General features: G+C 38.4%; 1 protein-coding gene across 1 annotated transcript in view; it reads right to left on the bottom strand.

The window, feature by feature from the left end:
• znf608 (zinc finger protein 608) overlaps nucleotides 1-13,564 on the bottom strand; it is a 65,758-nt gene that overhangs the window by 20,356 nt on the left and 31,838 nt on the right. Inside the window, exon 5 of the mRNA XM_042420434.1 lies at nucleotides 3,665-3,752. Coding sequence (XP_042276368.1) covers nucleotides 3,665-3,752 — 88 coding nt within the window. The remainder of the gene's footprint in view (nucleotides 1-3,664; nucleotides 3,753-13,564) is intronic.

Here is a 13,564-nt window from a genome sequence, read left to right on the forward strand (position 1 = left end):
GCAGTCAACTCAAGCCTATAATAATAATACCTAAATTTATCAACCCTAGACCTAAATTTAATTATAACTCATTAAGTCTTGTTCTTAGTCTTTCACACCCAACCTGGAAAACTTAGCAGCCAATTCTATTTGTTATAATGTATCGTCCTCCTGGTCTGTACTCTGAATTCTCAGAGTTTTTTTTAATCTAAGTCCTTAGTACAGATAAAGTAATTATAGTAGGTGACTTCAATATTTATGTGGACGTCAATAATGATAGTCTCAGCACTGTGTTTATCTCATTATTAGACTCAATTGGTTTCTCTCAGAGTGTAAACAAACCCACTCACTGTCTTAACCACACCCTCAACCTTGTTCTGACATATGGTATCGAAATTGAACAGTTAACAGTTTTTCCACAAAATCCTATTTTATCAGATCATTACTAAATAACTTTTGAATTCCTGTTAATGGACTACACACCATTAGGCAAATATATCTTCACTAGATGTTTGATAGTGCTGTAGCTAAATTTAAGGAAGCAGTTCCATCAGTATTAAATTCAGTGCCATGTCTCAATACTACAGAGGACTCTTATGTTAATCTTAGTCCCTCCCAAATTAATAATCTTATTGATAGTGCCGCAGGCTCACTGCAAATGACACTTGAGTCCATCGCCCCTTTAAAAAGGAAGATAATAAAACATCAGAGGTTAGCTCCATGGTATAACTCCCAAACCCGCAAATTAAAGCAAACATCAGGAAACTCTGAAAGGATCTGGTGTTCCATCAAACTGGAAGAATCTTGCGTACTCTGGCAAGATAGTCTTAAAACATATAATACGACCCTCTGTAATGTCAGAGCCGCCTATTACTCAGCATTAATAAAGGAGAATAAAAACAGCCCTCGGTTCCTTTTCAGCACTTTGGCCAGGCTGACAGAGTCATAACTCTACTGATCCATGTATTCCTATAGCTCTCAGTAGTAACGACTTCATGAGCTTCTTTTAATGATAAAATTCAAAGTATTAGAGACAAAATTAACCACCTCCTGCCCTCAAGGCACCGATTTATCCCCAAGCAAAAGGACCTTACAAACCTATGACTATAACTAAACCTATAACATATAACTTCCCTTTCTCTCTAAGATCCTTGTGTGTGACTTTCTACACCAAAATGGTTTATTTGAGGATTTTCATTCAGGATTTAGAGCACATCATAGCACAGAGACAGCACTGGTGAAAGTTACTAATGATCTCCTAACGGCATCAGACAAAGGATTTGACTCCATACTTGTCTTGTTAGATCTTAGTGCTGCATTTAACACCATTGACCATCAAATCCTATAACAGAGACTGGAACATTTAATTGGCATTACAGGAACTGCATTAAGCTGATTTAAATCCTATTTATCAGATCAATTTCAGTTTGTAAATGTTAACGATGAATCCTCCATGCACGCAAAAGTTAACACGGAGTTCCACAAGGTTCTGTACTTGGACCAATACTATTCACCTTATATATGCTTTCTTTAGGTAATATTATTCGGAAACACTCCATAAATTTTCATTGTTATGCAGATGATACCCAATTATATTTACCAATGAAGCCAGATGAATTCAATCAGTTAACTAAACTCCAAGCATGCCTTAAGGACATAAAGACCTGGATGACCTGTGTAGCAGCAGTTTTCTGCTACTAAACTCAGACAAAAGTGAAGTTATTGTGCTTGGCCTTAAACACCTTAGAAACACATTATCTAATGATATAGCTACTCCAGATGGCATTACCCTGGCCTCCAGCACCATCGTAAGGAATCTGGGAGTTATCTTTGATCAGGATATGTCCTTTAACTCTAAAATAAAACAAATTTCAAGGACTACCTCTTCTTACTTATGTAATATTGCAAAAATCAGGCACATCTTTTCTCTAAAAGATACAGAAAAAGTAGTCCTTCTAGGCTGGATTATTGCAATTCCTTATTATCAGGCTGCCCTAACAAGTCTCTAAAGACTCTCCAGCTGGTCCAGAATGCAGCTGCACGTGTTCTGACTAAAACTAGAAAAAGAGATCACATTTCTCCCATTTTAGCTTCGCTACATTGGCTTCCTATAAAATCTAGAATAGAATTTAAAATCCTCCTAACTTACAAAGCCCTTAATGGTCAGGCACCATCATATCTTAAAGAGCTCATAGTACTGTATTATCCCACTAGAACACTGCGCTCCCAGAATGCAGCTTACTGGTGGCTCCTACAGTCTCCAAAGGTAGAATGGGAGGCAGAGCCTTCAGCTATCAGGCTCCTCTCTTGTGGAACCATCTTCCAGATTCAGTCCGGGGTGCAGACACCCTCTCTATGTTTAAGAGTAGGCTTAAAACTTTCCTTTTTGATAAAGCTTATAGTTAGGGCTGACCAGGCTCGCCTTGGATCAGCCCTTAGTTATGCTTCTAAGGGCCTAGATTGCCGGGGAATTTCCAATGATGCACTGAGCTCCTCTCTCCTCCTCCTCCTCTCCATCTGTATGCATTCATGTACCATTAATGCATGTTACTAACTTGGCTTCTTCCCCGGAGTCTTTGTGCTTTCTCGTCTCACAGGAAAACCGGATGTCGAGGGCTGCGGTGATGGTGGCATGGTTCTGTGGGTGTCCTACCTCGACACCTTCTCCTACTATTATTGCTAATATTATTACTAGTCATATCTCTATTATTATTATTATTATTATTATTATCATTGTTATTGTTATTAGTGTTGTTATTATGCTTCTCTGTGTCTCTCTCCCCCTCCCTCCCTCTTTTGCTCTCAACCTAACCAGTCAAGGCAGATGGCCGCCCACCTAGAGCCGGGTTCTGTTTGAGGTTTCTTCCCATTAAAGGGGAGTTTTTCCTTGCTGTTGTTGCCAAGTGCTGCTCATGGGGGAATTGTTAGGTCTCTGTAAATGAAAGAGTATGGTCTTGACCTGCTCTATGTGAAAAGTGCCCTGAGATAACTTTTGTTATGATTTGGCGCTATATAAATAAAATTGAATTGAATTGAATATTTAGCCATATAAGCAATATAAGCAACACAGTATAGAGTATTTGGAACATAGTTTGAACATAATAGAATTATGCTGCAGGAGTGATCCGAGTTTTTATGGACATCTTAATACTTTCTTTCCTGGATTACTGCTGGAATCCAATCTGACTTCAGCTTCCATCCTCCATGAGGGAGCAAGCTACAAGGAGCCACCTTTCTAGTGTGCAGGGGCAGAGTGTTTGATACCCAAAGGTTTTCAGTGGAGAATTACTTTAAAGTCTTTTTAGCTGCCACAACTGAACCAAACATTAGGCTCTCAGAAAACATTTTCACTGAATCGAACCTGAGTTTTGTGGTAAAGTTGTCGATAAATGCTCAGCAAACCCAGAGGACTGACATTTCAGCCATGTTAACATAACCTTTGGTGACTGTACCGAGTGTTTAGGGAGCTTTAGGGAGCTGTCTGCATGTACAGCCTCTTAAGAGCTTAACAGCACGACCAAACCACAAAATTCTTCCAAACTTTTTGTAACTCATCTGAACTCAACATCAGCAGTGAGCCTGGTGGGAGTTGGGGGATTTTGTCTTATATGGTGTGTCTGTAAACGTCTCTGTAAAGAAACAGACAGAAATAGAAAAGAAATCATTAAACAGAGTGCAGTGTTACCTTGGAGGAGCCCAGTCATGTTTGGTGCAGTCTAACAGAGTTCCCACGTAGGTTCTCTTCCTCCATGTCACGTTCACCACCAGCACACCTGTCGATCACATGGGACAGAGTCAGAGGAGTTTGTACTGGATCTACTGGGACCTTAAAAGTCTTCAATATCAGGATGGATCCGTCAGAGAGCAACACAGGCTTCAGGACTCAAATGTTCAAAGTCTTCAGCTACAATGATTTAATGTGGTGTGATGCAAGTTTCATTTTTTAAAAAATGTATCACCCTGGGACAGATGTAGCTGTGTTAAAATAATTTATCAGTATTTCAGAAGACAATAATTAATTAATGATAATTATGGGAGGAAAATAGGCTTTAAATGCATTTCTATGCTGAAGGCTAAAGGATCTGTTGATCTATCACAGCGAGCAGAAACAGAAGACACGTTATTTTATAACATATCTAAACCTGTCTGAGCTTTTCATCTTTTCCTCATTTTTTTCAGCCTTTCCAAGCATTTCTTTTTCAGCCTTTTTAGCTCTGCAAAAAATCTTGTTTCACGATCATGACAAGAAAACATTTGCTCAGTTGTTAGTTGTTATAATGACAAACTTTTCTCGTTTTAATGAATTCATATTAGAACAAGATATTTTTCATTTTATTATTATACATTTTCTTGATCTTACTAGATACAAAATTATTCATTTCTTTCACTTAATCTCATTATTACATATCATATCTCATTAAAACAAACTTTTCTCATTATATCATGATAAGTTTGTATTCTGTTGAAACTTCTTCTAAAACAAGAAGCAGATGGAGTTTGGATCCATCAGAAATGTCGAGTAGAGCTGCGACGATTAGTTGCTTAATCAATTAGTTGATTAATATAATTATTATTATTCAATAATGGATTCAGTCAGTTTTTCAAACTAAAATGTCCAAAACTTACAGGTTTTAAGATTTGATGCTCTTCTTTGTCATATATGACAATAAAACACATATCTTTGGGTTTTAAACTGTTAGTCACATAAAACATTAGAAAACATCTCTTTTAACAGGCACGTTTCCCTTTTTTCAGACTAAATGATTAATGGATGAATCAAGGAATATAATCCTTTGTTGGAGCCCTGATGTGAAGTCATCTGGGTCTTTGCGCTGTCAGGAGGTGATGGCAGGTCCGAGGGGAGGAGATGTCTGTTCTTATCAGATAATATCTGCGGGCTGGTACTGAGTCATCGCCTGGTTCTTAACAATCACTGATCTAATGTGGCACCAGATCCACACAGTGACTGGATCCATTATCATGTTAAAACAAGAAACATTTATTCTTTTAATGACATAAGTCAGTATATTGTTATAACGAGATACGTTCATTTTGTGAAATTTAACTATATAAGAAATAATAATAATGAACATGAACATATCTTGTTATGACTTGAAAAACATCTTGTTAAAACTTCTCACATCATAACTGGATGACGCACAACAGTAAAACCAAAGATGTGAGCAGGGATTAAAAATAAAAAAAAAAGTACATTGCACCATAGATGAAAGAAAAATCAATCAGACAATCAGACGTCTGAACTGCAGAGAAGCAGCAGTCAACAGTCTAGAAACTAAAAGCTGTGGTAACCTGAAGGATGGAGTTCACAGGTTTAAGAGGCTCAAATTGTTTTCAAAACGGTTCAGACAGTTTGTTACAGTGTCTGTGAAAGTGCTCAAACTGATATTGATCAGAAACATCTGAGGAGAAAAATACAGTCGTCCATCCCTGTCAGGATTTTGGATGGACAGAAAGTTTAGTTATCAAGGTTGAAATTCTTATCTGGGGAGTGAAGACCCTTCAGACGTCTGAAATAAACGTCTCTCTCTCACACACTCTCAACATGACATTTGAAAACCATTAACCTGCGTCCTGTGATGCGCCAGCAGCAACGCTGGCAAATCAAATTTTGGACACATTACAGCTTTAAAAGGAGGTTTGACGTCAACACACTTCTGGTTCTTCAATTAAGCCTGATGGGCGCCATCTTCACAGAACAATCCCGCAGCTCTCCAGATAAATGAACCCTGGGAAACACGGACGGAAGCGTGTCGCTCTACAAGCTTAACGAGAGGTGGATGTAATCAGGCAGATCACACAGACCGAAGTTAATGAGCTGCATGTATTTGATATGTTAACAACTATCGAACATATAATTCTGTTTAAACACCCTCTTAAGTAGCTTTGATGTTTGATAAAATATATTTTCCACATTGTATTGTCACTTCACTTTTATATTCTGTATCTGCTTGTTGCAGATAGTTGTTAATTAGAGCTATTTTGATAATTAAATAATGATTTTAGTCATTCTTTAAGGAAAAATGCCAAATATTTGCTGGTTGCAGCTTCTCCAATATGAGGATTTAACCTTGGGCTAAAAGATTAACATAACAGACATTTTCATTACTTTCTGACATTTCATAAACAAAAAAATGAATCATGAAAATAAGCCTTGGATTAATTGATAATGAAAATAATCGTTAGTTGCAGCCCAAGAGGACTTTACCCCTGACATGGAAAGGATTTAGAATTTGCCAAAACAGAAAAACATCCATCAATGGGAGTCGGGTCAACGATGCAGCGACTGTGACGAGGTCGACAGTTCAGCTGACAGTTCGCACACAGTAAATAGTTGGTTAGTTAGTCAGTGTCACATTCACATTCAGTGTAGCGGATACAAAAAAGCTAATTTCCATCTGTGTTCCCTGGGTGGAGGCCATCTGTCAAATTAAAACATTAACTTTGGAAACAGACACCACAAAATATCAATGTTAGAATAAGAAAGAAATCAGAAAAAAGCTAAAGAATAACACTGTTATTCCCCCACTATTAAACATAAAATTTTATACTAGGATGTGATATAAGTATTGCAGTGCAGGATCAGCAACAAACACTGTTGTGTCCCCAGAAGGCTTGTCAGGCCAGAAATGTGACAGTGCTTCTATTTTTAGTGAGAATGACTCCGTCTCCTCTCGAGGAGAAACCTAAACAGAGGATAACTCCCAGTTTTCATCGTACTGTCATGAATGTGGGTGTTCATACTAATATTATGTTGTTCAGAATCCTTCAAAGTCTGTTTTCAATTTTGAAACCGTCCTGAAAAAAAAAAAGCCCAGACTGCAATTTGTTCAAATGTGTATTTTCTGCTTCTCAAAGGCTTTGGGCCAGTGTAAACAAACAACTCTTTTAAAAGGAAAGAAGTGAACATGACGTCCTTGAACCAACTGTCTCAAAATGTGAGCATCCTATTGTGGAGCATCTGTATCTCAGTGACTTCAGGGTTTGTTTGACTGTTTGTTTGTTATGACTCAGTGAAAAAGAAAATGTTCTCTCTCCTGCCGCTCTAGTTCTTCCTCTGGTCTTTCTTCCAGTCTCATTTACCTCAGCTGCTCTCTCTGCATCCTCGTCTACTGCAGAGCATATCAAAGCAAATTTAAAACATAGATCTGTTGGTTTGATATGTTTTCCTTATTGTCAACAAATCTCCTGTGGAGAGCCAAACCAACAATGAGCTGATCTACTAACAAGTATTGTGTGTGTATCCAAAGCCTGATATATTGTAGACCTCTATTGTTGTCCAAAAACTATTACAAACACATCAGAGAGCAGTGAGCATGCTCAGTGGTGTCTGTCTTACACAGAACTACTCTCCGGAGACTGAAAATGTGACCAAACTCTTCATAATGACAGAACATGTCACCCGGTGGCTCATAGATGTATTTTTAATAGTTTTTGGGCAACAACAGAGGTCAACAGCACAGAGGAATAAGATATATCAGGCTTTGGATACACACACAATACTTGTTAGTAAATCAGTTCATTGAGATTTGTCGAATAAAGAACATAGAAAATCGTCAGCCTCATCCTTTAATGATACAAAAAGAATCTTACATTTAAAATGTCACATTTATTCAATGTAGACAGTATGAGCTCTTTATTTTTTAATGTGCTTATTTTCTCTGACCTCTCTACCGACCAAACTCGTTTTCATAGCTGCATTATCTCCCAAAATCAGCTATTTGCAGGACCTCCAAGTGGAAAACTGCCAACAATCTACCTTTTAACCAACAAGAATCACAAAATTGAATCACAAATGTCACTTATGGCAAATTTAGTTATGTCATTGGCCCAGAAAACCTGCATGTCCAGATCAAGCAATATCTTGGTGCCACAGCTAAAAACAACAAGTCTGTGGTAAAAAAAACAACTTGATATCTTAGTTTATGTATTTGGTTTATTTATTTCTTTATTAACATATATTCTCTTGTAATCTAATTACATATTTCATGTGCTGCCATGTGTCTCATTGTTTTTATCTGCTCGCAGGTCTGTAAAGCTCTTTGTAAACTCGCTTTGGAAATTGTGAGGTCTGAGTCGGTGTGGTTTGAACGGATTAACTTCAATGACGCTCACGTGGGGCTCACATCTCGCTTTCTGTGTGGATTCCCAGTTAGAGAGATCGAGTTGAAGGTTGGCGTTCAATCGTTTATTTAGAGATACCACTGAGGCAGGCTGAGATCAGCGCTGAGAGGGTCGAGCCGTCGGGTGAGACGGACAGATAGAGCTGGGTGTCATCAGCATAGCAGTGGCAAGAAAAAGGGTGAATGCTTTGTCAAAAAATATGACGAATATCTGCAATTTTTGTTATATAAGACAATGAGATGAGACAAATGAGACAATCCTGGTGAAAATGGTGCAGTTTGCGTGTGTGTGTGTGTGTGTGGTGTGCATTGCTGTTACTACCAGCAGGGGGCGCCAAAGTCAGAATGAGAAAAAAAAAACACATTCTGGTTTTAAATGCAAGTAACATTAATCTGCCTATTTACAATGGCTATTATTGGGAATTATTGCATTATATTTATTTACAATTTGCAGATCACCTTGAAATGGTTATCATTATTATCATTTCCTTTATCTCTGTCATCCAGACAGCCAGACAGACTGTGTGGATATAACATCAGACAGTCTGCGGAGCTCAGACGAGAGTCGAGCCAATCACTGTTTGATTAGCGCTCATCAGACGCTGAGCTCCTGCAGGGAGGGTCTGAAGCTGAAATGGTGGTCTCTTCTCCTTTCTGTCTCTCCAATTAGTATTCAGCTTAATTAACATGCAACCAGCATCTCCCTGTTGTATCCCTCCGCTGCCATAAGGAGGGGGGGGCTCCAGTTATCACTCCGCCTTCTGAACGGTAGTCCCCGAGCAGCAGGGAGGACTCATCAGGATGAAAATACAAACCTCTCCTTAATTTTTCTTTGTCTCAGTCATTTTTTTTTCTCTGATTCACTCTGGCATTGTCCCTCTGCCTGCACCTCATGACAAAAAAAATAAAATGAGTCTTCATCTGTCTATTTGTGTCTTCCTGCCTCCGTCTTCACATTCCTCTCCATCTCTTCATCTCTCTGGTGCTTTAAAAAATATAGACAAAACCTCGGATGACATTCTGTCCATCTTCACACTCCTCTCTCTCTCTCTCTCTCTCTCTCTCTCTCTCTTCCATCCATCCGTCCTGTCAGCCTGCTGGCACACAGACTGAGACCTGAATCCATTTTCTCGCTCGCATCCATCTTTATCCAACTTCTTTCCCTCCTCCATCTTTCTTCTCGTCCCTGTACAGTTTATAAAATCCATACTGTATTTTCACGTTACTATTCAGAACAGCATACGTACGTGTCTCTATCCGGAATTATTATCTCTCATAATATTTACGTATCTTGTTATATCCGCATCCACTGTTACTCTGTTTCATATCACTGAGGCTGCCTCTGTTTGTTTACTTGCACAAACCTGAAAACATGATGCTTTGATGTTTTCTGTTTGCATTTATTATCTCCACCAAGGAGCTAATGTGTTCAGTCCTGCTCGCTTGTTTGTTTTTCTGTTTGTTTTCTTAGGAGGAAAATCTCAAAAATATGCCAACAGAACTGAATTAACTTCGCCGGAATATTTAGCTGCGGTTCACAAATATTTATTGTGCAGTACGACTTTATAATACACTGAAAGCTCAACGCACTGCAAATTAAAAACACATCATCAGCTTGACAACTCATGTGTTTGAGGAATGTGAAACTGTTCCTGTAATTCCTGAAATGATTTAAATGTATCTCACAGATATACTGATATATCATGAATTTTAGTAAGGCAAGCACAAAGTCACAATTATTAGTGCCTATTGCTAATAATCCTGACTGGCCCTTATTATTTGAATTAATATTCCTACTATAAAAATGGCAGAAAGGATGAATATTGTTAATAATCTTATTAAAAGTGGGATCTACACACGACCAAGTGCTTATCAATGATAAGATGACAATAAACATTAAAGTAGCTGAGAACAGACCAAAGTTTTGTTTACTGTAATGCTAAAAAAATGCATCAGATCAGCTAAAAATCAGTTTTTCTCTTCTTTGTCTGTCTAGATCCTTTAATACAAACAGAGTCAGAAGCAGCAGATGTATTATTCACCGTCTATCCTTCCTTCTCTCCTCCCTCCACCTCTCTGGCCTGTTTAAGAACGCTCTTCATCTGGGATATATTCCCCTGTGTTATGTTTGTATTTCCTTCTTCTTCTTTTTTTTTTTTATTTTTGCCCGGGTGGAGTGAGTAGCTCCAGTTAATTAATACTGGGCCGGGATACAAACGCCTCTCTGCCAAACTCGACACTCCACTTCAGAGGCCCCGCGGCTGGCAGAGCGAGATGGGCACCGAGAGATGGGATTTATTCATTAGCAGCCTGCAGTAAGGTATTACACCTCCGCTGAGAGGCTGCAGTGCTGAGCGCTGTCCTCGTTAACGGCCTATCAAAGAGCGGTGGCGTCAAAATCGGTGGGTAAATCATCACGCTGTCTGATCCGCCGCCCGGCGCTCCCGTGGTATCATTTTGTTGTTTTGGACAGGTTTCTGGTTCTACTTTTCTTCCTGTTTTGGACTCAAGATTACGTGTAGTGCAAAGCCAAAACCGCCCTCATGAGGATATCAGTTATATTAAAAATAAACTTTGCTTATTTTTATTTGGCAGAAAGTGTCTGAAAGATCTGGAACGATAAAGCTAAGAAGCACCGGCTATTTTTTCTTGTAGCATATGTTCTCCAAACCTACGCTAGCTGTAACAATGCCAAAAAGTAAATTGGGGTGAATCTATGATCTCTATATTACTTAACAATCATCCCTGTTGTGATTTAGAGGGCAAACTGGGGGCAGTTTTCTAGCCCAGCTAGCTGTAGAGCTTTACGGATGTCAGTCCACCACTTTGCTCCAGTCAGATATCTCACAAACTAATGAATGGATCACCATTAAAGGAACAGTTTGACATTTTGGAAATGAGCTTATTCCCTTTCATTTTGAGAGTTACATGAGAAGAGTTCTCTAGATTAACATGAGGACTGGAAATCTTTTCAAAGTTAAACAACATCTCTCAAGTTCACTAATGAATACGGATCTTCTGTGTTTGGTCTGTGCAGAAAAATAAATGTAAAAACAACCGTTTGTACTTTAACGGGGATTTATCATGAATGTATTACAGGAACTGGATACCAGACTCAAAGTTTGAAAATTGCTTGGCTGGTGAACAAGCCAAAAATATTTTCTAGCTTCCAGGTTTGCTTGCTTGCTCATTAGTTTTCTCTCCTGCTGGCACCGCCCACGGCTTTACTGCTCGGCCCGTAGACTTTACATTAGGATGATGACACGCACCATAAAAGCTCTATGTAAGTATTGTTTTAAACACTCATAGAAAGAGTAATAATTGACCTTGTTTGCAGTTTGAGGTGTCCTGTCAACTGTTTTATAATGGAAGTTTATAAGGAAAATGCTTTTTGGGCTGCAGGTTATTTTACGGCTGCAATACCACAAGTGGCCACTGGGAAACAACGTCTGTCGTTTTATTAACCGTAACAACAATATTTCTCTTAACTTAACTAAATATTTTACACCTCATAGGAGTACCGTAAGGCTGCAATCAACAATTCTTTTCATTAACAAGTAATTGACGATTATTTTCTTTAATAACTGATTGATTATTCAGGGTACAAAATGTCCACAAAATAATGAGAAATACCATTATTATTCCCTGAAGAGGAGACTTGTTTTGTCTGACCAATAGTCAAAAATACAAAGATGTTGCGTTTACTGTCATGGAAAACTGGAAAACTAGCAAATATTCACATTTGAGAAGCTGCTACCTGAGAATTTTGGTGTTTTTGCTTAAAAATGACTTAAACGGTTAATCAGTTATCAACTTCTGACTATCGACTAATTGATTAATCACTGAATCATTTCAGCTCTACCATACGGTGGTCAAAAGGGGCCAAACAACAAGGGGTTTGTGAATATCCCCAATAATTAATTCCACATTTTCTCTGCAAACAGGTAACTGCTGAGCTGTTTGGAAAATATATAACAAAACCTAAAAACAACTTCCCAGGAGGTGGAAGTACAACTATTTAACAAGTTATGACAGAGTTGTGATGAGCTCCGCAGGAGCTGTCAGAAACCTGCAGGATAATCTTTCACTTCCTGCATTTATCCTGCAGACAACACTGTCTTCAGTGTTAACAAGAAGAACCAACACAAGACACTTTTTTTTAAAAACTTCACTTGTTTTTTTGCAGATTTCCTCTTGGAGATTTTGGGAAACAGCCAAAATGCATCCACCGCTCAGCCTGCTGCATCTGTGATCCTCCGTCAGTCTGTTTATTTAGACACTGAACAGAGCGGACGACCACAAATCCTCAAATGGGAAAAAACGATGGAAATGGTTGCTGCACCTGAAAGAGTGCAGTGAAGGGGAAATCTGGGGCTTTTCCACACATCAAGACAAGAAAAGTCTTTTGTCAAACTCAAGTCAGGTCAAGCTTTGGGATCAGAAAAGCTGCTGATGTGTTTCAGCCATCTCGGCTCTCTAACTGCATCCTGACAAAAGTATTTTATTTACCCGTGTTTGACACTTGAGACTTTCCACCTCCTCATCATCACGTTTCTGGAAACACTCAGACTTCTCAAACTCACAAACACTCTTTTCATTTTGTTCACATCAGTAGAGAAGCTTAAGACAACATCAACATCTCAACACATTTAAGGACATTCACAGTGAGTATCTGTAAACATGTAAAAAAACTGGAATTGTCCTTTAAGCCATTGAATGCTTAAATGAAAACAGCACTGTTAAAGACTCCCTCCAGACTTATTTTAAGAAATATTTGTGTCAAGTATGTTTTTTTCCACAAAAAAGATTTAATTACTTAATCAAAATCCTTTAAACACTGTCCACTTTTTCTCTCTCATTCAAATCCAGAATCTCTGAATATGTAAATATTGTTGATTTCTAAAGTTTTCCTGCTGGACACCAGATGTCTCCTCCTTCACTGTAAAGTTCATTCTCAGTGTTTGTGCAACTGGAGGCTTCAAGTTTCCACATCACACTTGTATAAGTTGCATACTGGACCCTGATTGGCTACAAACTAGCTGTGATGTCACAAATCCTGCTCGTAGGTTCACGTGTTAAACTGAGATTTAAGATGAGAAACTTTCCTCCTTCAGCAGATGAATGTGAAAATACATCATTCTGCACAGAGAAGAAGAACAAACATCCAACTGAAGAAGAACAAGAAGAAGAACATGTTTTTGAGTGGAGGAGGACTTTAAACTCACCGATATGTGTTTCATTCATCCAAAAAACCAAAACTTAAAATTTTTAAGCCCATTTATTTGAGCTCTACTGATCAACACTTTCTATCACTTGCTCTGACAGTCACCTGGAAAACTAGACTGCCAAAAAGTGTGTTCTGTTACTATGACAACCACCAAGTTACTGATCTTAGCTGCAGCATAATAGGTTTTTAAAGGTTTTTAATATGATAAATTCAGTGT

This window comes from Thunnus maccoyii, chromosome 9 (assembly GCF_910596095.1).
Source record: "Thunnus maccoyii chromosome 9, fThuMac1.1, whole genome shotgun sequence".
Lineage (NCBI taxonomy): Eukaryota > Metazoa > Chordata > Actinopteri > Scombriformes > Scombridae > Thunnus > Thunnus maccoyii.